At 47.3% G+C, this 27,787-nt stretch overlaps 1 protein-coding gene and 1 pseudogene across 1 annotated transcript; one reads left to right on the forward strand and one right to left on the reverse strand.

The window, feature by feature from the left end:
* The first annotated feature begins 3,850 nt into the window (after positions 1 to 3,850).
* LOC137675674 (uncharacterized) lies at positions 3,851 to 5,819 on the forward strand (annotated as a pseudogene).
* An 8,666-nt stretch (positions 5,820 to 14,485) lies between these two features.
* LOC137675675 (uncharacterized) lies at positions 14,486 to 15,715 on the reverse strand (the record flags this gene model as incomplete). Its single annotated transcript, XM_068421847.1, has 2 exons — positions 14,486 to 14,545; positions 14,858 to 15,715. Coding segments are annotated over 2 exons (918 nt in total), but the record flags the coding sequence as incomplete, so codon positions are not given.
* Between the last annotated feature and the right edge of the window lie 12,072 nt (positions 15,716 to 27,787).

Consider the following 27,787-nt stretch of genomic DNA (forward strand, 5'->3'; position numbering starts at 1 on the left):
CTAGATTTTCAGAGCTGAGAACTCCTGCCTTTCTGCTCTGTCCTACAAAGCTGTTCTGAGAAACAGTAGGAAGAGTTATCTTCCCTTCTGCCGCCTATACAGGACAGCCTCTAATGCTGTCCTGGAAAGAACAGGTGCAAGCCAACATAACAAACCAATTAAAGCCTCTCTGAAAAAAAAAAAAATAAAAATAAAAAAAAAAAAACAACAACACACACACCAAAAATTCTTCTTCACATCACTAGGCTTGTAGCCCTTTTAGAAGAGGAATCCTAGCAATCAGATGTTCACAGAGATGTCCAGGTGACTATTCAGCATACTGCGATACACAGCACACATTAATCAGGGTCCCCCATCATTGTTTTTTTTTAATGCACTCATAAACAAAACCCACCCATCATCCGCCCAGACCACAAGGAATTAATCTCATGGTATTCCTGCTTATTCTGGAAGGATTAGCTAGATCACAGATTCTCTTATTTCATATGCTTCTTGGATACATTGTTAAAAAGAAGAGTATCCAATCAACTGCCACTGTTTTCTCATCAATAAACTTTTGACAGAAGCAAATGTATAGTTTTCAATTTGAGGAAGTAGAAGCATCTGTGATTTACAAAGCAATCATGGTTACTATATTAAATATGTAATTTATACATACCCTATCAAAGCCTGCATTAAGAAGGGGAAGAACAGAAGTCTCTTCTTGGTCAGCAGATCTACAAAACAAAACAGATGGTCACAAAACATTTAAGAACTAGATGGTATCAATTTGACATTGTACTGGATTTGCGTGGAAAGGTTTTGGTAGCAGGGAAGCTACAGGAATGGCTTCTGTGAGAAGCTGCTAGAAGCTTCCTCTATGTCAGATAGAGCCAGTGTCAGCCGGCTCCAAGATGGACCCGTCGCTGGCCAAGGCTGAGCCAATCGTCGACGGCGGTAGCAACTCTGTGATAACATATTTAAGAAGGGAAAAAAAAAAAACCTGTGCAACATCAGGAGCAGTCAGAAGAGAGGAGTGAGAATATTTGAGAGAAACAACCCTGCAGACACCAAGGTCAGTGAAGAAGGAGGGGGAGGAGGTGCTCCAGGCACCTGAGCAGAGATTCACATGCAGCCTGTGGTGAAGACCATGGTGAGGCAGGTTGTTCCCCTGCAGCCCATTGAGGACCCCACTCTGGAGCAGGTGGATGCACCCAAAGGAGGCTCTGACCCTGTGGGAAGTCTACTCTGGAGCAGGCTCCTGGCAGGACCTGTGACCCTCTGGAGAGAGAAGCCCATGCTGGAGCAGGTTTGCTGGCAGGACTTGTGACCCCGTGGGAGACCTACTCTGGAGCAGTCTGTTCCTGAAGGACTGCACCCCGTGGAAAGGACCCATGCTGGAGCAGTTAATGAAGAACTGCAGCCTGTGGGAAGGACCCACGTTGGAGAAGTTCATGGAGGACTGTCTCCCGTGGGAGGGACCTCACGCTGGAGCAGGGGAAGAGTGGGAGGAGTCCTTCCCCTGAGGAGGAAGTAGCGGCAAAGACAACGTGTGATGGACTGACTGCAACCCTCATTCCCCGTCCCCCTGTGCCGCTTGGGAGGAGGAGGTAGAGAATTCGGGAATGAAGTTGAGCCCGGGAAGAAGGGAGGGGTGGGGGGGAAGATGTTTTAATATTTGTTTTTATATTTTCATTACCCTACTCTGATTTGACTGGCAATAAGTTAAATTAATTTTCCCCGAGTCGAGTCTGTTTTGCCCATGATGAGTGATCTCTCTGTCCTTATCTCAACCCATGAGCCTTTTGTTATATTTTCTCTTCCCTGTCCAGATGAGGAGGGGAGTGATAGAGCGGCTTTGGTGGGTACCTGGCATCCAGCCATGGTCAACCCACCACAGACATACTTACCTAAACATAATGAATGCAGTGAGAACACTCTTGCATAAAATATATACATAAAATCATACTAGTACAGAAGTTGATCTTCCGAATACATGTCAAAGATGCTATAGTCTTCTTTTATAGGTATTTGCAGCTGTTACTACAACCTGATAGTTATTCCTACAGCAAACCTGACAGATATTCTACAGAAGTCCCGTGTCTCTACACAGACACTCAAGGGCATTACAAAAAGAAAACATGAAGAGGATAAAAGACATCCTGTGATATCCTATGAGAAAGAATCTAAAAAAGTATTATTAAGTAAAAGGTGAAGCAAGTTGTAAAGTCTTGCTCAGCAGAAAACAGTCTATTTTCTAATCTTGGCAGGAATAGTTCTCCTGCCACTCAGTTTGCTAATATTTTAATTGAGCTATGAAATTAATAAAATTAAAATTAATTAATTAGTGTGCAGAAGTTTTAACAAAGTCAGGAAAGCTCTCTTTTTCTAAGATATTTGATAAACAATGTATTTAAATCAGTAAGAATTCTGTCTGAATACATGGGATATGAATTACTGAATAAGGATTTCAGGACAACATTCTGGTGAGTTTAGTACAAACAGAACTGAAGTTTACTCCATTACGCAGTTCCCTAATAAGCACAGTGTGTTATTTGAGCTAGTTAGTTCCTTTAGAAAGTAATACACAGCTTTCTCATGTTTTTTTTTTTTAGGAACAAACACATAGCTTTATTTTTTCTTAGTATATAAGCCATTACATTATGATCCTCTGAAGACAAGGTGATAGGGATAATATTAGTCTATATAAATGAAAAGTTATCAAATAATTAAATAGGCCACATAAAACATCACTAACCCATTTTAGGTAAATTAATATTAAACTTACTCTATAAGGCTTGCTAATAAGATACTTCCTGTTGTTAGATAACTATTATATATAACGTTCTTATAAAGTAAAATAAAACTATTTCACAACGCAGTAATACTTACATGCATGGAACCACAGCAAGTATTACAGCATGTTCCGATGGCTTTGTGGCATGAATAGACCTAAGAAAATAAAAGTTTCTCAGTTACACCACATACTTTCTCAGCGTTGCTCTGAATATCTTCACAGACAATATAAATGAAAACCAGGACTGAAAGACACCACTGAATTTAGAAAATATGACATCACACAGACAAAACCTACCTATCCCTGCTTAGACAATCCATTTCCATTGTGTAAATAGAGCATGAGACGTATGCGCATATGCAAAACTATAGTCACAATGTTGTTAAGACACGGTTGTCAAGATGATGAAACCCACTCCCTTACCTACATGGTATAAAGGAAGACCACCCCCAACACACAGTGCTGGACCACCACCAGAACACTGAACACCGAAGACAAACAGAGGACCTGCAGGACGCCGCTGGATCCTGGGTGGTGACTATCCTATCCTTGCTATACTGTCCATAATCTCAGCCTATTTTTCCTTCTGTCTCTTGGTTTCTTCTCTGTGTCTTTCCTCCTCTTTCACAAAATATCGTTATCCACTTATCATTCTTCAAGTAAACATAGCCAGCTGTGAATCAATACCGTGCCTTGTTTGTGCTTTATCTTCGTCTCAAGGATCAACTAAGAACCCTTTCATAGGGGAGGGGAATCCTTTGCTGCTCCCGAGTGCACCAGGAAGGAAAGGGGGGGGAAATTATTTTTAGGAGGCTCTAACACATATGGGTGGGGCTGACCGTGGGGTTTTTAGGGGGCTCCAACCTGAAGGCGGGCGGGGGCTGACCGTGGAGTTTTTAGGGGGCTCTGACCCGTGCCAGCTGGGCGTGGCTGACCAAGGAGGGCTGCGATCTGATCAGTCATAGCTGGTGAACCCCCCCCCTCCGGTGGAACCTTATTGATTCTTGACATTAAATTGGCGTCATGGACAGGATCCTTGAGACGAAGGAGGTATTGAATGGTCTTAAGTGAGAAATGGATAACGATAGTTCTTTCTCGGGGAAAGATGCTTTGTATAACTTGTTGGAGAAATTTGGTGCACGCCCCTTGCCTCCGGGGGCGGATTGGGCACGAGATAGTTGGTATAACCTGCAGAGTGTGACCAACCGAATTACCACACTGCATGCAGAGGCAAAGTTAAAGGTCGGAAAAGGGAAAGCATTAGTGTGCGCTGTTTTGGGCGCCAGTTTGGTCACGGCTGTAGAAGCCAGAGACCAAGAAGGGGGGAGTACATCTCAAACCCTTCAAGCCTTGCAAGCCATTGTACAAGCCCTGCAAACTCAGAATCAAGAATTAAAAGAGGAACTAATGAGAGAGAAAGAGAGAGTGAGATGCTTGCGAGCAGCTCTTGCAGAAAAGTTCCTCTCGTGATTGCCATGAAAGAGAAAAATCAACTCCTGTAGAGCAGTCCCTCACTTGTAATTGTCATCAAAGAGAAAATTTGTACCCTAGTGAGGAACTGGAGGAAGCAAAGGCAAGGTTTGGTACACCGCAAATACCTGCGCCATCCCTCCGACCGCTGGTGAAAACAGAATACAGTTATGAAGATGATCAAGATAATATCCCCCAAATTATCACCAAAGAGGTGCTGTACACGGCAACTGAGCTAGCGAATTTAAAAAAAGATTACACCCGGAATCTGAAAGAATCTGAAACAAGGTATGTGTGGAGAGTGTTATTGTTGGGTGGGGACCAAATTTTGTTCAGTGAAAGGGAAGCTGAAGGATATTGGGGACCCGGAGTGTTTTTAACTACCAGCGACCATCGAGCCCCTTGGTCTTTAACTCAGCAAGCAGCCTATTGGGCTGGAGGTCTTAATCCCCCGGAACGGGGAGACCCTCTTGTGATTATGGGCTCGGTGGATCAACTCGTAGAAAGGATGACTCCCTTAATAAGGGGTCTCCCTGAATCTCTATAACCAATTGGAATACAGTTACAGAATACTATCAAAACCACACCACAAAGTGGAAGAGTTGCTGCTGCTTTAGCTAGGTTGGTTACTTCCACCAACTGAGACTCTCAGAATTTGGAAATGTGGACCTGGGGGGAAGTCGCCCAAGAGCTAATCAATTATGGGCAAAAATATGGTCCAGTGAATGCACCCAAATCTGATCCAAAAAATTTGAGATGCACTGAAGTAAAATTTGCCCCCCCTCAACTGCAAAAATCTTTAATCCTATTACCTGAAAAGAAAGATCCTACCTCCAGACAAAGGGCTCTCTGGACATTGGGAAACCAAAAGAGGATCCCTCATCATTTGATGGATGGTCTAATAATAGAGGGGGGGGTAAATAGATGTCCAAAGATCACAGCTTTTTGCCCAGAACCCCCAACTATTATCCCCACTTCCAAAGGCCCTAATCATCCTCGAAATCCTTCACATAAACCTGGTCAAACAGTGTTAGTAAAACTTCCCACTGTGGGAGAAGTCCCACTAGTAACGGATACCCCTTTTAATAAATATGCCTGGAAGGCAAAGGATGCTCATGGAAAGGAGCACAAAATCCATACCTGCTGGATTGTAGCTTCTTTTTGATAAATATTTCCAGTTCTTTTCGAGAACGAACCGAGAATCTCTTTCTTTTCACCTTTTCAGGCTGAAAACTGGGAGAGAAGAGGACCTCGGGACTCAACTGAAGAAAACCAACAAAATTCCACACAGATTCTGATTTTTTGTATAGTCATATGATGTATTGCTTTGTTAATTTTATAGGATGCATAGTATATTATTGCAAGTACTGTTTTGGATTACCCTCTTTTTTTTTATACCCTTAATTCCCAGGGAGCCTACCACCCCCTAGGCTGTGATCTGGAATGGGTAAATGAATTTGTGTACTTGAAAAAAATTATTCAAAAGCTTGGGAATGTACCTATTGTTATTGGACTAAAACAAAAAGAGAACCTATCCCTGTTTGGGGGGGCCATCTGGGAAATCAACCAGTAGAGACACCTTCAAAAATGGAATCCGAGCTTTAAAGGGGCATTATTGGATTTCACAGAATCACAGAATCACAGAATGTTAGGGATTGGAAGGGACCTCGAAAGATCATCTAGTCCAATCCCCCTGCCGGAGCAGGATTGCCTAGACCATATCACACAGGAACGCGTCCAGGCGGGTTTTGAATGTCTCCAGAGAAGGAGACTCCACAATCTCTCTGGGCAGCCTGTTCCAGTGTTCAGTCACCCTCACCGTAAAGAAGTTTTTCCTCATATTTATGTGGAACCTCCTGTGTTCCAGCTTGCACCCGTTGCCCCTTGTCCTGTCAAGGGATGTCACTGAGAAGAGCCTGGCTCCATCCTCATGACACTTGCCCTTTACATATTTATAAACATTAATGAGGTCACCCCTCAGTCTCCTCTTCTCCAAGCTAAAGAGACCCAGCTCCCTCAGCCTCTCCTCATAAGGGAGATGTTCCACTCCCTTAATCATCTTCGTGGCTCTGCGCTGGACTCTCTCTAGCAGTTCCCTGTCCTTCTTGAACTGAGGGGCCCAGAACTGGACACAATATTCCAGATGCGGCCTCACCAGGGCAGAGTAGAGGGGGAGGAGAACCTCTCTTGACCTGCTGACCACACCCCTTCTAATACACCCCAGGATGCCATTGGCCTTCTTGGCCACAAGGGCACACTGCTGGCTCATGGTCATCCTGCTGTCCACTAGGACCCCCAGGTCCCTTTCCCCTATGCTGCTCTCCAACAGGTCTGCCCCCAACTTGTACTGGTACATGGGGTTGTTCTTGCCCAGATGCAGGACTCTACACTTGCCCTTGTTATATTTCATTAAATTTCTCCCCGCCCAACTCTCCAGCCTGTCTAGGTCTCTCTGAATTGCTGCTCAGCCTTCCGGTGTGTCAGCCACTCCTCCCAGTTTTGTGTCATCAGCGAACTTGCTGACAGTGCACTCTATTCCCTCATCCAAGTCATTAATGAATATATTGAATAGTACTGGTCCCAGTACTGACCCTTGCGGGACTCCGCTAGACACAGGCCTCCAACTGGACTCTGTCCCATTGACCACCACTCTCTGGCTTCTTTCCTTCAGCCAGTTCACAATCCACCTCACTACCCGATCATCCAGACCACACTTCCCCAGTTTAGCTGTGAGGATGCTGTGGGAGACCATGTCAAACGCTTTACTGGAACCAAGATAGACCACATCCACAGCTTTACCATCATCTATCCACCGGGTAACATCCTCATAAAAGGCTATCAAGTTGGTTGAGCATGACTTCCCCTTGGTGAAGCCATGCTGAGTGCCCCTAATGATCCCCCTATCCTTGATGTGCCTAGAGACAGCACCAAGGACAAGTTGTTCCATCACCTTTCCGGGGATGGAGGTGAGGCTGACGGGTCTATAGTTACCCGGGTCCTCCTTCTTGCCCTTTTTGAAGACTGGAGTGACATTCGCTTTCCTCCAGTCCTCAGGCACCTCTCCCGTTGCCCACGACTTAGCAAAGATGATGGAGAGTGGCCTAGCAATGACTTCCGCCAGCTCCCTCAGCACCCGCGGGTGCATCCCATCAGGGCCCATGGATTTATGGACGTCCAGATTGCTTAATTGGTCCCTGACCCAGCCCTCATCAACCAACGCAGATTCCTCCTCTATCCTGACTTCTTCTGGGGCCTCAGGGGTCCGGGGCTCCTCAGTACAGCCTCCAACAGTATAGACAGAGGCAAAGAAGGCATTCAGTAACTCCGCCTTCTTTTTATCCTCTGTCTCCAGGGCCCCCACCTCATTCATCAGTGGGCCTACATTGCCTCTAGTGTTGGCTTTACCTGCAATGTATTTGAAGAAGCCCTTCCTGTTGTCCTTGACCTCTCTTGCAAGGTTTAATTCCAAGGAGGCCTTAGCTTTCCTAGTTGCCTCCCTATATCCTCTGACAACAGACTTATATTCCTCCCAAGTGGCCAGCCCCTCCTTCCATGATCTGTACACCCTCTTCTTCCACTTGAGTTTGCCCAGCAGTTCCCTGTTTAACCATGCAGGTCTCCTGGTACCCTTCCTTGACTTCCTACTTGTTGGGATGCTCTGGTCTTGAGCTCGGAAGAAGCAGTCCTTGAATGCTAACCAACTATCTTGAGCCCCCTTACCTTCTAGTACCCTGTCCCATGGGATTTCCCCTAGCAATTGCTTGAAAAGGCCAAAGTTGGCCCTCCTGAAGTCCAGGGTTGCAATTCTGCTAGCTATTCTGTTCCTGCCACATGAGATCCTGAACTCTACCATCTCATGGTCACTACAACCAAGGCTGCCCTCAACCTTCACCGCTTCAACCAGACCCTCCTTGTTAGTGAGGATAAGATCCAGCAGCGCTCCTCTCCTAGTTGGCTCATCCACCATTTGCATCAGAAATTTATCATCAATGCACTGGAGGAACCTCCTGGACTGAGGATGGCTGGCTGAGTAGGCCTCCCAGCAAATATCAGGGTAGTTGAAATCCCCCATGACAACCAGGCCCTGTAATTGCGAGACTGCTCTCAGCTGCCTGTAGAAGGCCTCATCACCCTCCTCATCCTGATCTGGTGGCCTGTAATAGACACCCACAACAGTATCACCCCTGCCAGCCTGCCCCTTAATTCGCACCCACAAACTCTCAACTCGCTCCTGATCCGCCCCTGGACAGAACTCAATACATTCTAGCTGCTCACTCACATAAAGAGCAACTCCACCACCTCTCCTTAGCGGCCTGTCTTTCCTGAACAAGACATAGCCATCCATGACCACATTCCAGTCATGCGAGGCGTCCCACCATGTCTCTGTAATTGCCACTAGATCATAGCCCCCCGACCGAACACGGATTTCCAACTCCTCCTGTTTATTCCCCATGCTGCGCGCATTGGTGTACAGGCATTTCAGGGAGCGAGCTGAGCATACCGATTTCACCCCAGGGGGATGGGAGGCTTCCTGGTCTACCTCAACACTAGAGCGTTGCCCCAGTGGTGCAAGCCCAGCTACTACCCCATCCCCCTTCGAATCTAGTTTAAAGCTCTCCGAATGAGCCCTGCTAATTCCTGTCCCAGAACCCTTTTGCCCCTACGACATAAGCCTTTGCCATGTATTACCGTCACGCCTGTTGGCTTATAAAACCAGCCATTATCAAAGAACCCAAAGCCCTGCCTGTAGCACCAGTCTCGTAGCCAGGCATTAATAGAGAGAATCCTACTATTCCATCCCGCGTCATCACCTGAAAATGGAAGGAGGGAGGAGAAAACAACTTGTGCCCCAGACTCTTTCACCAACCGTCCTAGGGCCTTGTGTCGGGTTCCGGATTTAAGGTCCGCCTCCAAAGCAAATCTAGAAATAAAATGCAGACAGTCCCCGTCCGCCCCCCCTGCTCCCCGAGAGAGAGAGGGAGAGAGAGAGACCCACCTAATTAGTAAAAAAAGAGCAAATCTAGAAATAAAATACAGACAATCTCTCTTCCAAGAGAGAGATCCGCCTAATTAGTAATTCCAGTGCAGCCCACGTGCGGCGTGCCTGGTTCAATGCAGACAGCCCGCGTGCAGGGCCCGCAAAAAATATAAATAATTCCAGTGCAGCCCACGTGCGGCGTGCCTGGTTCAATACGAACACCCGGTATGCTTAACCTGCCTGTAGGTAAAGCACCCCCAAAAAATCCTGACCCGAAATATTAAAGATTCGTGAGCCTTGAGTTCGGACAAAGCACAACCGAGGCACGGTATCAACAAACTTGGCTCTGACTTTATTAGGTCCAACAATGAGGCAACTCAATATTCAAGGAAAAGAGAGAGAGAGAGAGAGGTAAAAGAAAGAAAGAAACAGAGAAAACAGTTGAAAGAGAAAAAATATTCACCACCCTGAGATCCAGTGGCGTCCCGTGGGAAATTCTTCCTTCCTACTTGGAAGATGGCGGTGGGGTCCCACGTGGTCGAGCGATCCAGCCTCTTTTATAGAGTTTTTCGGCAGAGTCATGTGACTGGGAGCCGTCAGTCAACAGTTCGCACCAATCACAGGTCCGAAGGCGGGACATGTCCGGTTCCTGCACCGTAGGATTGGCCCCTTGCCAGGCTGTCACCCGAGACACACATCCGGAGGCGGGTGGAGGGCGGGCGCCTAGCTTATTGCGTCATCTTGCGTTGCCAGGCTCAGGCATTCCAGGCAGCCGCCATAAGATGTCGCCCGAGCACGTGGTTTACGATTTCTGAGACAATGCTCAAAAGGAAGGGGACAGATCCCCACACCACCCCGTGGCTCAGAAATCATCAACATATAGTCAGTAGTTCGATTCCAGGGGGTGTAGAAAAGTTCGATTCCAGGGGGTGTAGAAAAGTTCGATTCCAGGGGGTGTAGAAAAGTTAGGACAGAAAAAGATAACAGGTTAAAAGAAGGAAAAGGGAAGAGACAAGGAAGTGTAGAAAGGTAAGGATAGAAAAAGATAATAGGTTTTGAAGAAAGACAAGGGAAGAGTAAAGCATACAAGGAGATAAAGATAAGTCCAATGACTTGTGATTGGTATCATTCTAATAAACAGAATGAGTCACCTCTTCTTCTTTACAGAAGTCTAACAACAACACTATCATCAATAATGATAAATAGCTTTTGATAAAGTTATAGTGCAACTATAACATGTAAACAAAATGAGAAAAAGTTATACAGTGTAAACACATTTCCATTATCATCAATTTTCAGGAAACAATTACAGTCATTTAACTTTGGCACAAACTCCTTCTTCTGTTAGCAGGTAATCGAGAACCAGCCAATCTTGATTGGCTCTCGAGCACCGCTGATTGGTTCATTGGTGTTTCAGGTTGCGGGTCCATAATACTCAATAATTCGTTGGGGATCATATAATTTGATTCCCAGTTCTTAGCTGCCAATTTTCCAAAGTATGAAGCATATCATCCCAATATACCATACCCCAGTCCAATTTTTTGGTAGTATTTTGAATGCATGGTGCCCGCAAATCCAATAATGACCTTTCAGGGTTCGCATCCCATTTGCAAAGGACTTGGCCATGATCTGGCAGGGCGGTAGTCCTTTGACTCAGATGGTTCCCAGGCCAAAGGGGTTCCCTGTCACACCACAGTTAATGCAATTAATTTAATTCCATCCCCATTTGCATTACCATGCTCCTGCACATTGTTTCCAAACACAATTTGTACCTAATATTTCCCCAAAGTGAGTGTAATCAGTGGGGGACCAGAAAATCTTCTCCCACCAGGGACTGATTGTAGCACCCTCCCTTTTGGTTGTAACTAATACAATAGTGACCAGGAGCAGGGTGTTGCATAGGCCAAGATGAGGGTGATTCTTTTCACAATCCACTCATGAGCAAGAGAAATGGAGATCCACAATCAACTTTTCAGACCAAATGGTCCGCCACACACCCAGCAATTAATAAGCTTAAAAGCTTGAGTAACCAATTTTCCCAACAACAAGAACTCATTTTCCCCATGTTAAACCTGAGAACAAGGAAGCAAGGTTCTCGCCGGGTAGGCTTTGAACAGTATAGGCGAGACAACATACAACTGCCCAAAACAATTTGTCAATAGTGATAAAGGCACATTGCAAAAATTATTAAGGCTATACAATTTAAAACTATACATTCAATCAAAACTTCCATTAAATGTTGCTTTCTTCTTCTGCTTTTCTGAACTTCTATCTTCCGACCTGCAAAGGAACAGAAAAAGAAACTTCTCGGTCCTATTAGTGAAAGGACCGGATGAGGTTTTAGTTAAAATGATGGAACAATCCATCGTGTATTAATTTTATGTGCTCCTTTCCCAGGGCATCTTTTGCTTTCCATGCATATTCATTGAACGGAGCAACAAGTACCAGTGGAACTTCTCCCACGGTAGGGAGTTTTACCAGTACTGGTTGTCCTGGATGATAAGCTGAATTTTTGGGGTGATCTGGACCCTTGGGGGCAGGTATAATTGTCGGGGGCTCCGGATAAAAAGCTGTAATTTTCGGACTGCCAAATTTTCCCCACCAGTTGTTCACCAAAGTGAGAGCATCCCATAACCGGTTTGCCCATCCTGGGTCATGTGGTTTTAGGAATCGCTTTAGTAAGCCATTGGTCCTTTCCACTATCCCATTTGCTTGGGGGTAGTAGGGAGTGTGGAAAGTCCATTTGATTCCCTCTTCAGTTGCCCAATCCTGAACCATCTTTGCTGAGCCATTATCCGATTGAATCGATTGAGGTTTTGGGAAAGAACTAAACCATCCTTTTAAGGCTTGGATGGTGTTTGCCCCGGTGGCTCGGGCAAACGCTTCTGCCTGTACCAGTCCTGATACCACTTCCACTCCCACTAACACATATTGCTTTCCTTCTGATTTGCGGAAAGGTCCAATATAATCTACTTGCCAGGTTTCCCACAGTCCTTTTCCGCTTTTAATGTGTAGGGGAGGGCTGTCTAGGGGATGTCTGTCAAGTCGGTGGCGGCATAAGCTGCACCCGGAAATACATGTTCGACAGTTCTCCCTTGTGACAGGCCAGCCTCGAGCCTGTGCTTCGCAGTAAAGGTCTTTGGCTCCTGTGTGTCCTCGTTTGACATGTAGCCACTCCAATAGTCTCTCCCAATTTTCTGTTACTGATTCATTTTGTAAGGGAGCCAGACGAGACAATTCGTCCACTTTATTGTTCAATTGGCTAGTTAGATCGTCACTGTTTTGGTGAGAGGCCACCCAGGCTATGGCAAAATTCCCTTGTGTGGCAATTCTTAAAATGTCCTGCCACTTTTCCTTTTGCCATACTGGTATCCGGTTGACTTCCCACCCATTTTTCTTCCAGAAAGGAAGCCACTCGGTGCATCCCTTGAAGACAGCAAAAGAATCAGTATAGATATAGACAGGAGAGGAAGATTGAGCCTCATGTTGGAAAACACTCCAAACCGCAACTAATTCACCCACTTGTGCACTACCTTCACCTTCTGTTATGATTTTCTCATCAGTCTGGGCTTGTAAGGCAGTGGCCCGATACTTCCACACTTTTCCCTCATGTTTGGCTGAGGCATCAGTAAACCAGGCATTCAGTAATTGTTTGGAAAAAGGAGGCGCTACTTGTATGACAGGAGGTGGGAGGTTATTCTCACGACTTGGAGAGAATTCCTCCTGTATAGCTAATTTTTTAGGTGTGCCTTCTGTTACATTAAAGATGCCACAATAATGTTCAATTTGTGCATACCATTTCCGCACAGATGCTCGTTGTGCCACCCCGTCAGGGGGTGGGGTCCCTGCTAAAATTGGTTTTATTACCTTAAAGGGGCCTCTGAGAATGATTGGTTGCTGGCGAATGGTGCGCTCGGCCTCTCGTAGCGCTAAGCTTATCACAAATAATCCCTTTTCCCATACTGTGTAACGTTTCTCTGCGTCTTTAAAACTACGAGAATAAAAGCCGACAGGTCTCGGGGGTCCCTCTGGTCCCTTTTGCCAGAAGTGAAGTGATAGTCCAGATTCAGCAAACCCCCATTCAATTTGGATGGGATCGGTAGGATGAATTGGACCTAAGGCTTGGTGACTAGAAGCCTCAAATATCAGTAGTTGTAAAGCTTCCTCATGGACAGGGGTCCACTCCCAAGAGACACCTTTTCGTAACAAATTATGCAACGGCCTAGCTATTATGGAAAAATCAGGGATATGTTTTCGCCAAAATACCAAAGTTCCTAGTGCTTGCTGCAGTTCTCGTTTCGAGGTAGGTAATTTTACCTGGTCTAAGGCTAGCAGAGTATCATCTGGGATGCACATGGTTCCTCCTTTCCACCAGATTCCCAGAAATTTAACTTCATTTGCAGGCAATTGAACCTTCTCAGGTGGGACTTGCAATCCCAACCCTTCCAGGTGTGTGATAATTGCTGATTGCATCCTGCCCACAGATTCAATTTGGTCTCCCCCTATTAGCACATCATCAATGTATTGATAAGTTTTGACATTCTCTTCCAGAGGGATTTGCTCCAACTCCCTGGCCAGGGCATGGTGTGCCAGAGTTGGGGAGTGTTTAAACCCTTGGGGTAACCTTGTAAATGTATATTGCTGTCCTTCCCAAGTGAAGGCAAAGCGAGCCTGATCCTCTGGTTGGAGAGGAACCATGAAAAACATATCTTTAACATCAATAGTTGCCAAAATAGGGTGGGCTTGCTCCTGAATGGTACTAATGAGTTCAGCAATGTTAGGCACAGCAGCAGTTAGGGGTCCTGTGTTGGCATTCAATCGACGATAATCAATCGTCAGTCGCCATTTCCCATTTGGTTTTCGCACTGGCCATACCGGAGAGTTGTAAGGCGAGTGCGTGGGAACTATAATTCCTTGTTCCCGCAATTCTGTCAAAACAAGGGCTATGCCCTCTCTGGCTCCCAGGGGTAGAGAATATGGTTTCACATTAGTCACTGTAGATGGGGGAAGGGGAGGGGCTGGAATCAGGAGTCTCAAATTTAGTTTGGCAACTCCAAATATCCAGTTACCTCCCTTATTGTCTGTCCACTTACGGCCCTTTAAGACATCCATTCCCAATAGATTTGATGGGAATTCTCCCATTACTATTTCTACAGTAATCGGTGTGTCTTCCCCAGGGAGTCTGAGAGAGGTTCGCACTAACGTCTGTGCCTTAACATTCCCGAATGCATCTGACACCATCAGGGATTTTTTTGAAGGTTTTAGTCCACATCGATGGGCATCATCCTCCTGTATAGCAGAGATTTGAGCACCAGTGTCCACTACAAAAGGAATAGGTATTTGTTTAGGTCCCACCACACAATATGAAATCAAATCACCTCGAGGGGTGAGGGTGAGCTGTCTAATGTGCATCCACCCTTCGCCCATCCGCTCACGAGAGACGGGCGAAGGAACTAGTTTTCCTCCCTTCTGGGGGAAGATTTAAAAACTACCTCCTGCTCCACCCAAGGTGGGGCAGAGGGAATCTCGCACCTTCCCCCAGGGACACTAGCTGGTGTTTTTTCGGGTGGTTTAATCACCCATCCCTCATCAGTGGTAATTACTTTTGTGCCTCTCTCTGACCACCCTAGTACCATTTTCTCCAACTGTTCTGTATTAAGCCCACTCATACACTTCAGGGGTATTCCCTTATGTTTTCCTATCAACCACAATGCTTTCCTGTGAGATATAGTATCTTTCTTTGAATTCACTGGGTTCGGGGGAGAGGGCCTCGCTGGAGGAAACTTCGCCTCCGCACGCCTCACAGTTTTAGATTCTGATTTCACTGGACCATATTTCCGCCCATAGTTAATCAATTCTTGAGCTACTTCCCCCCACGTCCACACCTTTTGTCCTGGGGTACGGCGATCCGGGGTTAAAACTCCAGTTAAAGCAGCTGTCACCCGATCACTCTGAGGGGTATTTCTGATAGTGCTTTGCAATTGAATTCCTAAGGTTTTCAATGAATCAGGCAAACCTCTAATCAGGGGAGTCATCCTCTCAGGATCTACCGGTATCATCATTGGGGATTCCTGCCTAAGCTTCAATTCCTGATCATACATCATTTGCAAACAAGCCGCCTTGTGCACATTCTCCACAGGCTGATCCACCGAGCCTGTAAGCGCAAGAGGATCTCCCCTCTCCAAGGGATTCAAACCTCCAGCCCAATAAGCTGCTCGCTGAGTGAGAGACCAAGGGGCTCTATTATCACCAGTAGTCAAAAACACTCCAGGTCCCCAATATCCCTCAGCTTCTCTTTCACTCAACAGAATCTGATCACCCCCAGTTAACGACACTCTCCACACATACTCATTCTCAGACTCATTTGGACTGCGTGAAAATTCCCTTTTCAACTTAGCCAGTTCAGTTGCTGTGTACGGCACCTCCTTAGTAACCATCTTAGGGTTATTGTCCTCACTATCCTCATAAGCATATTCTACCTTAACCAGCGGTCGAAGGGGTTGCGTAGGACCCTGCGGTAAATCACATCGTGTCCTCGCTTCCTCTGGTTCCCCCTTGCGGTACAAACCATCCCCTTTGTGATAATCACCAGGGGACGGGGCTGCATCAGCTGCCTGTGCACGACTCCGTCGCCCCCTGCAGTCACAAGCACGTAAGTTCTCCACAAAAGCCTCCTGCAAACACCTTACGTTCTCCCGCTCATTCTCTACTTCATCCTGCAGAGTTTTAACCCTTTCCTCCAATTCACAGTTTCTTTCCTCTAAAGTTGCCAACCGATCTTGCAACAACCGCACCAAAAGCTCTTTTGTCTGCGGCGTCTGTGCTGAGTCCTCCAACTCCTGCTCTTGCGTTACATCAAATGCACTCAGAATTGCACCCATTCTCTCTAAGTTGTTGATACCTTCCGAAAACTCAAGGATCCTGCTGACTACGCCAATTTATAAATGTCGGGTTCCGGATTTAAGGTCCGCCTCCAAAGCAAATCTAGAAATAAAATGCAGACAGTCCCCGTCCGCCCCCCCTGCTCCCCGAGAGAGAGAGGGAGAGAGAGAGACCCGCCTAATTAGTAAAAAAAGAGCAAATCTAGAAATAAAATGCAGACAATCTCTCTTCCAAGAGAGAGATCCGCCTAATTAGTAATTCCAGTGCAGCCCACGTGCGGCGTGCCTGGTTCAATACGAACACCCGGTATGCTTAACCTGCCTGTAGGTAAAGCACCCCCAAAAAATCCTGACCCGAAATATTAAAGATTCGTGAGCCTTGAGTTCGGACAAAGCACAACCGAGGCACGGTATCAACAAACTTGGCTCTGACTTTATTAGGTCCAACAATGAGGCAACTCAATATTCAAGGAAGAGAGAGAGAGAGAGAGAGGTAAAAGAAAGAAAGAAACAGAGAAAACAGTTGAAAGAGAAAAAATATTCACCACCCTGAGATCCAGCAGCGTCCCGCGGGAAATTCTTCCTTCCTACTTGGAAGATGGCGGTGGGGTCCCACGTGGTCGAGCGATCCAGCCTCTTTTATAGAGTTTTTCGGCAGAGTCATGTGACTGGGAGCCGTCAGTCAACAGTTCGCACCAATCACAGGTCCGAAGGCGGGACATGTCCGGTTCCTGCGCCGTAGGATTGGCCCCTTGCCAGGCTGTCACCGGAGACACACATCCGGAGGCGGGTGGAGGGCGGGCGCCTAGCTTATTGCGTCATCTTGCATTGCCAGGCTCAGGCATTCCAGGCAGCCGCCATAAGATGTCGCCCGAGCACGTGGTTTACGATTTCTGAGACAATGCTCAAAAGGAAGGGGACAGATCCCCACACCTTGTAGTCTTTCTTCATCCCCCTCAGACTACGGGATGCAGCTTCTTCCCCACCTGTCTGGAAGATCAGCAGGGGGTAGCAGTCTGTGGCCTTCACCAGGTTGGGGAGTTTCCTGGTGATATCCCTGATTCGGGCTCCAGGCAGGCTGCAGACCTCCCTGTGATGGGGGTCAGCTCTGCATATTGGGCCCTCAGATCCCTTTAGGAAGGAGTCTCCAACCACTAAAACTCTTCTCTTCCTCCTTGTGGAGGAGGTAGCTATACGCCTGTCAGGTTTTTCTGACTGTGGTGGGACCTCTGATATAGGTTGCCTCTCCACCACATCCCCATTGGACCGGCTGTATTCCACTAGGGCTTCATATCTATTGCTCAGAGGCACCTGTGGAGGCAAGGTAGGCAAGGAGGGCACTCGCCTTTTGCCACAGCCATAGACTTGCCTCCACTCACTCCTCTCCTCTAGGTTATTGTTTTCCACCTGAGAGGGGCAGAGTACAAGGGTCCCTCGATCCTGGGAGCTCTCCGGCAGGTGCTCCCATTTTTTTTGTTGCAGGGAAGGCAGAGCCTGGCTCCACCAGTCTATCTCCATTTCAGCCTCCCCAATGCTCCTAAGCCTTTCTACTTCGGCTTGAAGCCTTTCAACCTGGCTTTGCAGCTGTGCCGCTCGGCCGAGCAGATCATTTACTTGCTCACAGCGCACGCAGCCCCCTGACACCACAGAGACGGTGTAGCATTCCCTGCAGCCTGCGACCTGCACCATCGCCTCCTTCCGTGGGAGCTCTGTCTGGGTTCCCACATCCATTTTGATCCTCTTCCACCGGGTAGATACCATTGTTCTTTCACTGAACTGGGAAATACCTGCTGGTGACACCCCTGGTTCACAGCTCCTTGGCACCTTCCTCACCTTGTGCACTGGGAGGGAGTCAGAGCCCTCCCCAACGAGCTGCAAACTGCTGCGGCCTCTCCCACCCTGGGACACACCCAGTCACAGCTGAGTCTCCCTCTCTCCTCTGGACAGGGACTAGTCCCTGCCCTCCAGGAGGCTTTTTATCACCGGATCACAGGGGGGTGGTGCGTTTAAATCGCTTAAATCGCCCGCAGTGCCTCCGGCTACGCCCCCTCCTCTCCTGATTCATTGCCGGGAACCTCCGGGTCCGGGTCCGGGGGAAGCAGCTCGGGGCTGATGCTCGCGGGGGGGGGTGGGGCTCGGGGGGGGCCCAGAGTACGAAAACCGCCCGGTTAAGCCCGATGTCGCCCTCGCCCCCGCACTAAACTCAAGTCGCTGCCGCCGCTTTCTCTGCTGCCGCCGCTGTCAGCCTTTGCGGCCACCATGCGTATAAAATGCTACCAAAAAATTGGACCAGACTGATACAACCACTGTTTTTTTTACTCCTGGAAATTAATGGCCAAGGGTTGGGAATCAAATTGTATAACGATCTCATGCAAACAAAACACAGTATTAATACTTTCCTAATGTTACGGTTTAAAGCTGGGCCGGCTATTAAACCTGTGGCAGATGCTCTCTGTTAACCCTCCCCCCCACCCCAGAAGGGAAAGGGAAAAGGGAGAGAGACTTACAGGTTGGAAAGTTAAAACAGTTTTAATAAACTATAATAATGAAAAAGAGTATAATAATATTGGAATAATCAAACCAACATTGAGCTCCCCCGATGTCAGCCACGTCACCACCGGCACTGCAGGGCAGGCTCCGGGAAGGCCCAGCCTGGGCCTAGCGACGGTCGAGAGCTGGATTCAGGAATGCAGGGATCAGGATCAGGGGCAGCAGGAAAACAGACGGAGTCCTCTTCGGACACCAGCCATAGCAGAAAGAGAGCGAGACCCTCGTGATCCCCCCGCTTTATACCGAGAATGACGTGTATGGGATGGAATACCTTCTTTGGTCAATTTTGGGTCACCTGCCCTGTCCGCTCCTCCCTGCAGGTGCGACCCCCCCGCGGCTCTTCACTCGTAATCAGTAAGGAATTTAGCAGTGACCTTGGTTTCTCTAAGAATAAGTACAGCAAGAGCCTTTCTGCATAATATCCCTACCAGTGCCTCAGTGATAACTACAAACTGAGAGCGTTATCAGTCCTGGAAGCAGACACTGTCTGCAAAACATGCAGTTAGTTTCAGAAAGTGCAGTTACTTACAGGAGACTTAGCTGAAAGTAAAAATCACTGAAAGGAAAATTGGCCTGGTTTAGGCCAAACCAGGACATTCCACCCCTTATTTCATACCATTCACGTCATACTCAGATCACCACTACCTTTCCATTTTAAAATATATACAGATATCACTAGTTTATGATTCATCTCTATACAAAAAGTTCATTAAGTTCATTTAGTTCAGGACTGTGGGTTTCCATCTGGCATAGCAGTTTCTCAGGGCAGGAGTATGAGCTTTGTCACAGTTCGTGCCCACGGGTTGCAGGTTAAAGATGTCAGTCTCGAGGAGGTTACTGGACGCCACTTGATGAAGGTAGCTCTGGTTTCATCACCACTGACTCAACCTGAAAAACACTTATGAACACTGTTAGTATTATGCAGCAATTAACATCATGCAGTTCAGAATTAAGTATTCTCACCCAAGATCAGATCACCTTCAGGGACACATCGGACTTTACCATCCTGCAGCATCACCCACCAAGTACATCCAGGTCCTTGAGCAAAAGCAATCCCACGAATGGGTTTACCTTTGCCCGTTGCAGGAAGAACTCAGACAGTTTTTCCCAATAGATTCCTTTCATGCACCACAGGGACTTTATCCCCTTCTACTGTATGTAAAAGGTCTGACTGAGCAGGGCCAGCTTGATTGATAGATCCCCTGGTGTTAACTAACCAGGTAGCTTGTGCCAAATGCTTATCCCAGTTTTTAAAGGTTCCACCCCCCATTGCTTTTAGGGTAGTTTTTAACAGCCCATTATACCGTTCAACTTTCCCAGATGCTGGTGCATGATAGGGGATATGATATACCCATTCGATGCCATGCTCTTTGGCCCAGTTGTCTATGAGACTGTTTTTGAAATGAGTCCCATTGTCCGACTCAATTCTCTCTGGTGTGCCATGTCGCCACAAGATTTGCTTTTCGAGGCCCAGAATAGTGTTTCGGGCAGTGGCATGGGGCACAGAATATGTTTCCAGCCATCCGGTGGTTGCCTCCAGCATGGTAAGCACATAACATTTACCCTGGCGGGTTTGAGGGAGTGTGATGTAGTCAATTTGCCAGGCCTCTTCATATTTATATTTCAACCACCGCCCCCCCATACCACACAGGTTTTAACCGTTTGGCTTGCTTAATTGCGGCGCATGTTTCACAATCATGGATAACCTGTGCAACAGAGTCCATGGTTAAGTCCACCCCTCATTCACGAGCCCATCTGTATGTTGCATCTCTCCCTTGATGACCTGAAGTGTCATGAGCCCACCGAGCTAAAAATAGTTCACCTTTATGTTCCCAGTCCAAATCTATTTGGAATACTTTAGCAGCCTGATCCACTTGTTGGTTGTTTTGATGTTCCTCAGTTGCCCGACTTTTAGGCACGTGAGCATCTACGTGACGTACCTTCACGACTACTTTCTCTAGCCGAGCAGCAATATCTTGCCACAGTTCAGCAGCCCAAATAGGTTTCCCTCTGCGCTGCCAGTTGCTTCGCTTCCACTGCTTTAACCACCCCCACAAGGCATCCATGAGTCAGTATAGAGATACAGCCTTGGCCACCTTTCTCGTTCAGCAATGTCTAAAGCCAGCTGGATGGCTTTTACCTCTGCGAATTGACTCGATTCACCTTGTCCTTCTGTGGCTTCTGTGACTCGTCGTATAGGACTCCATACAGCAGCTTTCCACTTCCGATGCTTTCCTACAAGACGGCAGGATCCATCGGTGAACAGGACGTACTGCTTCTCATCCTCTGGTAGTTCATTATATGGTGGGGCTTCTTCAGCTCGTGTCACCTCCTTTTCTGGTGGCATTCCGAAGTCTTTGCCTTCTGGTCAGTCCATGACCACTTCTAAGCTTCCTGGGCGATTAGGGTTTCCTATTCGAGCCCGCTGTGTAATTAATGCAATCCATTTACTCCATGTAGTATCAGTTGCATGATGAGTAGTAGGAACCTTACCCTCGAACATCCAGCCCAGTACTGGTAATCGAGGTGACAGGAAGAGCTGTGCTTCAGTACCAATTACCTCTGAAGCAGCTCTAACTCCTTCATATGCTGCCAGTATCTCTTTTTCAGTTGGAGTGTAATTGGCCTCGGAACCCTTGTATACTCGACTCCAAAATCCTAGGGGTCGACCTCGAGTCTCCCCTGGTACTTTCTGCCAGAGGCTCAGGTAGGATCATTGTTCCCGGCTGCGGTATAGAGCACATTTTTAACATCTTGTCCCATACGGACTGGTCCAAGGGCTACTGCATGCACAATCTCTTGTTTAATCTGTTCAAAAGTCTGTTGTTGTTCAGGGCCCCACTGAAAATCATTTTTCTTTCTGGTCACTTGATAAAGAGGGCATACAATCTGGCTGTAATCTGGAATATGCATTCTCCAGAAACCCACAATGCCTAAGAAGGCTTGTGTTTCCTTTCTGTTAGTTGGTGCGGACATAGCTGTTATTTTGTTGATCACCTCTATCGGGATCTGGCGATGCCCACCTTGCCATTTAATCCCTAAAAACTGGATCTCCCGGGCAGGCCCCTTGACCTTGCCTCTTTTTATGGCAAAACCAGCTTTCAGAAGAATTTGGATGATTTTCTCCCCTTTGTCAAAAACTTCTGCTGCTGTATCACCACACACAATGATGTCATCAATGTATTGCAAATGTTCTGGAGCTCCACCCTCTTCTAGTGCAGTCTGGATCAGTCTGTGGCAAATAGTAGGACTGTGTTTCCACCCCTGGGGCAGTCGATTCCAGGTGTACTGGATACCCCTCCAGGTAAAAACAAACTGTGGCCTGCACTTTGGTGCCAAGGGAATAGAGAAAAACGCATTAGCAATGTCTGTGGTGGCGTACCACTTGGCTGCCTTTGACTCCAGTTCGTATTGAAGTTCTAGCATGTCTGGCACAGCAGCACTCAGCGGTGGCGTAACTTCATTTAGGCCACGATAGTCCACAGTTAATCTCCATTCTCCATTAGACTTTCGCACTGGCCATATAGGACTATTAAAGGGTGAGCGAGTCTTGCTAATCACTCCTTGATTTTCCAATTGTCTAATCAGTTTATGAATGGGGATCAGGGAGTCTCGATTGGTGCGATATTGTCGTCGGTGCACCGTGGTAGTAGCAATTGGCACCTGTTGTTCTTCAACCTTCAGCAACCCCACAACAGAAGGATCCTCTGAGAGGCCAGGCAAGGTAGACAGCTGTTGAATGTCCTCAGTCTCTACAGCTGCTATACCAAAGGCCCATCTATACCCTTTTGGGTCCTTAAAATACCCTCTCTTGAGGTAGTCTATGCCAAGGATGCACGGAGCATCTGGACCAGTCACAATGGGGTGCTTTTTCCATTCATTTTTAGTTAGGCTCACTTCGGCCTGCAATACAGATAACACTTGAGATCCTCCTGTTACTCCTGAAATACTGATAGATTCTGCCCCTTTATGATTCGATGGCATGAGGGTGCACTGTGCACCAGTGTCTACCAGGGCTCGATACCTTTGTGGTTTTAATGTGCCAGGCCATCGAATCCACACAGTCCAATAAACTTGGTTGTCCCTCTCCTCCACCTGGCTGGAGGCAGGGCCCCCCTAATTAAGGAATGGAATCGTGCTGCTCACGGGGTGTAGAGGGGTTTTTGGAGCAGAATGGTCATGTAATGAGCCAGAAGTATGAGAGTATGGAGTGAAGACCTAGCTGCGTGAGAATATTCATGTAGCTAGTGTCAACAAGCCGACCTTCGAGAGATGAGGAAAAACAGCAGCTGAGCAAACAAGAATTGAGGGAGTAGCCGGTGGGAGCCGAACACGGAGGAGAAGAAACAAGAACTGATGGAGCCAATTAAGGAAGGACCAGTGGCAGAGCAGTGACCAATCAACACATCAAAGAAGAGTATGTTTAGTAATATTAACGAATAGCAATGCACATGCTTACAGCCAGGGAAAGTACAAAATGTATAAAAGGGACAGCTTATGCTTAATAAATGTCTTCACTTTGATTCACATTGGATTTTGTGGAGGCGTGTTCCTTCTCCTCAGATGGTGACCCTGATGAGACGCTGATCGACGGCAAGTTCGGGGAATAGCCCAGAAGGAGGTACACTGGCTGGAGTATGGCTCAGCAGGTCTGAAGACCGGGGCGAGACGGAGGACGACTCGCAAGAAAAGAAAAGTACGTTGCAACGGGACACTTAGTGAGGTGAGCAGCCGGGGGAAAAAGGAGATGGGCCAAAATATTTCTAAAGAAGAAAGTGCGATAGTAAGGCTTCTCCTACATATCCTCTCTAAGAGAGGAGTGAAACATGATGAGCATTTGCTCCGGAGACTGTTAGTTTGGTGTCGAGAGCATGGGTTCCCTTCGGACCCCCAGAGCGCTTTTAAGGTGGACACTTGGGAAGATATTGGAAAGGGTTTATGGGAAGCGATAAGCAGTGGGGAAAAGGAGGCAATAGAACTGGCAACTGCATGGAGGGCTGTTCTTACTGCTCTTCAAGAAATGAAAGCAGAGAGGGCTGTTGCAGCAGGGGCTTTTACGGCTCTGCGTCCAACAGAGGTTAACCCTGGGGCGAGAGGTCTTCGTGTTTTTGGTCAGCCGCCAATACCGGTTTTTTCAAACCCCTCCGCACCACCAGAAGAGCAGGAGAAAATTGAAATACCCCCTAAACCAACAGGGGAGCCCCCTAAACCGGAGGAAATGGAGGTTGATGAGCATCAGCCCGAGCCCACCCCCCCACCCTTCAAGCCTCCGCGAGCCGCCAATCTCGCAAATTGCGCCGAATACGAATATCCCCCTCTGCCCCCGTCGTCTCCCCCATCGCCTGCCGGCGGTCCAGGGAAATTTAAGGATCCGGTGGCTTGGGCGGAAAAATTGTTAGCAAAATTACAAGACCTGGAAAGACAGACGACCTTAACTGAGCGACAGCATAAGGAGGAGCAGAGGAGAGAAGAAGAAAGGGAACGCCTACGCGGGGGGGCCAGGGGGGCCGGGGGGGGTGCTGAGGCGGCTGGGACTAGCCGCATGAGAAACATGGATGGGAATGTTGGTATGCACTCTGTCATGGGGGACGGGGGAGGAGACGATCCGCGATTACGGTGGCGAGGAGTTATACAGAATGCGCTAGTGGAGGGGGAGATTCTGCCCACAGCTTTCCCAGTTATTTTGGGAAATCAGAGAGAACCACCGCGCTGGGTAGGATTACAGTGGGAGATTGTTAAGGAGGCACGGAAAGCGGTACAACAAAATGGGTTGCATGCACCTTATACCCAAGCATTTATAAATAGTATCTTTATGTCTATGCTTTTAACACCTTTTGATTTTAAGCAATTGATGGCGATGATTTTAACCCCAATGCAGGAACTCTTGTGGCGGACGAGGTGGCATGACGCAGCACAGGCTGCAGTGGTGGAAAACCTGGGGAGGGGAGATAATGATCCTCTTTTAGGGATAACATTTGACCAACTGGTGGGAGAAGGGCAGTTTAGTGATCCACAACGACAGGCACGACTTAGACCAGAAGCCTTGGCACTTACTGCCACCTTAGCCCGAGAGGCTTTTAAAACCCTCCCAGAAGATGGGAAAGTAATTCCTGCCTATACAAAAATAAGGCAAGGTCCATCTGAGCCCTATATGACATTTTTAGAAAGATTGCGTGAAGCATTGGAAAGGGCATCGCTGACCGATGTAGCTTGAGAGGCGTTGCTAATGTCGTTGGCAGTCGACAATGCTAATCCTACTTGTAAGCGCATTTTACAGACATTACCCAAAAATTCTAGCCTGGCAGAAATGATGGATGCGTGTGAGCGCGTAGGAACAACGGAAGAAACAGCAGGATACATGGCGTCAGCCTTTGCGGCTGCGGTGAAACCTCTAGTACGATCAGGGAGAGGCGATCAGGGACCAAAATGTTACAACTGTGGCAAACCGGGACACCTTAAGGCTCAATGCCGAGTGAAAAGTCACGGGTTTGCAGGGACCTGCAATCGCTGCCGGAAATACGGTCACCGTGCAGATGAATGCCGATCTAGATTCACTAAGCAGGGAACTCGGCTGGGAAACGGGGGGGGCGAGCGCGAGGAGACCCAGCGCGATGACACAAAACAGGTCTTCTTCCCGGGCTGCCTGGATGGCGTCGCCACCGCCACAAGAGGGAGTGCTGGGGTCGACATTGCCACAGCAGTAGAGGTGACTCTGATAGACCCGCAAGTACAATGTATACCCACCGATATGAAAGGCCCACTGGGTCACGGGTTGAGTGCCTTACTTATCGGGCGATCCTCTACAACCCGAAAAGGTCTTTTCGTTTTACCCGGTATAATCGATGCCGATTTTACAGGGGTCATATCTATTATGGTATGGACCCCCCTGCCACCAATTCATATACCCAAAGGAGAAAAAATTGGACAACTGGTCCCCTTTAAATCAGCTGTGCCCACAGCTGGGAATCAGATAAGAGGGGCTGGGGGTTTTGGATCAACAGGCCAGGCTGACATTTATCTGGCAATGGATATCAGCAAGGCAAAACCAACAGAACGGGTAACACTAAAAGAACCTGGTGGGAAAACTTGCGTGGTAATTATGCTGATTGATACTGGAGCAGACGTTACAATAATCAGTCAAGCAGCGTGGCCTCATTCGTGGCCATTGGAGATCCCCCCTACGCCCATTTTGGGGGTCGGGGGAATACAGACCACTAAAATCAGTACAAATGTGATTTGTTGCAAATTGCAGGATGGGAGTATCTGTACAGTAAGACCATATGTGATGCCTGTCCCCATTTGTTTACTGGGAAGAGATGCATTAAGTCAATTAGGGGCACGCTTGGTAACTAACAGTGAGGGTTTTTAGAGGCGGCCATTGATGAAGGGCGACCAATCCTAAAACTAACCTGGAAAACAGAAACCCCAGTTTGGGTTGATCAATGGCCGCTGTCTGCAGAAAAAATCGCCCACCTTGAAAGCTTGGTACAGGAGCAACTGGAAAAAGGTCATATTGAGCCCACAACAAGCCCATGGAACACCCCAATATTTACTATTCCGAAAAAAAGTGGCAAATGGCGTTTGTTACATGACCTTCGAAAAATCAATGAGGTCATGGATGATATGGGAACCCTACAACCAGGGCTCCCATCCCCCAATATGATCCCTAAAGACTGGGACATTTTAATCATTGACTTAAAAGATTGTTTCTTCACCATCCCTTTGCACCCTGATGACTATCAGAAATTTGCTTTTTCGGTGCCATCAGTGAACAAAGCTGCACCTATGAAACGCTATCATTGGGTTGTGTTACCACAGGGAATGAAAAATTCACCGACAATGTGCCAAATGTATGTGGCCTGGGCACTTGCTCCTGTGCGAAGGAATTTTCCAAATTTGATTATATACCATTATATGGATGACATTCTAATAGCAGGGAAACAATTGGATAAAAAACAATTGATTCATACACTGCAGACTGAACTAGCAAAAGGTGGATTGCAAATAGCCCCAGAAAAGGTACAACAGGAGGAAAACTGGAAGTACCTTGGGTGGGAAATTACCAAAACAACTGTTAGACCCCAAAAACTAGAAATTCGTGTGAATATCAGTACTTTAAATGATGTACAAAAACTGTTGGGAGACCTCAATTGGGTGCGAACCCTGTGTGGTCTCACCAATGCTGAATTGGCACCTTTGATGCAATTGCTAAAGGGAGGAGGCGGTGCAGATGCCCCCCGCACATTGACACAGGAAGCTGAGCAGGCATTGAAACACCTGAGTACCAAAATAGCTATGGCATACACTCACCGCTGGGACCCAGATTACAGTATTGGAGTATTGGTTATCAATCACGATCGCCACCCCCTGGCATTAATTATGCAGTGGGTGACTGACAAGGATCCTCTACATGTGCTGGAATGGACCTTTTTGCCTATGCAACCAAAACGTACCATCACTACGAAAGTAGAGGCCATAGCACAACTTGTAATGAAAGGAAGGCAGAGGGTTGTAGAGATAGCAGGCGTCGAACCTGCTTTTTTGGTTATTCCACTGGTTGCAGAGTATCTACAATGGGCATTACAAAATTCCATACCATTACAAGTTGCGTTATTGGATTATAGGGGCGAGTTGAAGGTACATCTACCCCCTCACAAATACTTCTCCGTGCTGCAATTGGGTCAATGGGAAGAATTACCAAAAAGGTCAGAACGTCCGGTCAGTGGTGTCACTGTTTTTACAGATGCTGGAGGCAAAGCTCAAAAAGCAGCACTAACATGGTTAGACAATGGGAAGTGGCATGATGTAATTTTATCTGACATTCAGGGGTCTACACAACAATTAGAATTGCGAGCTGTGGTGGAGGTCTTCAGGCGATGGAACACAGCACCTGTTAATGTGGTATGTGACTCTTTATATGTCGTAGGGATTGTCCAGAGGATGGAGCGTGCTCTGCTCAAAGAGATAGCTAATGAACAACTATACCAACTTTTTCATGAATTATGGCTTTTGCTGACAGAGCGACTGCATCCATATTTCATCACACATATCCGTAGTCACACAGGACTCCTGGAAGGCTTAGCTGAAGGCAATGCTCGGGCAGACAAACTTGTCGCACCTGCCTGGGCTGCG

Source organism: Nyctibius grandis, chromosome W (assembly GCF_013368605.1).
Source record: "Nyctibius grandis isolate bNycGra1 chromosome W, bNycGra1.pri, whole genome shotgun sequence".
Lineage (NCBI taxonomy): Eukaryota > Metazoa > Chordata > Aves > Nyctibiiformes > Nyctibiidae > Nyctibius > Nyctibius grandis.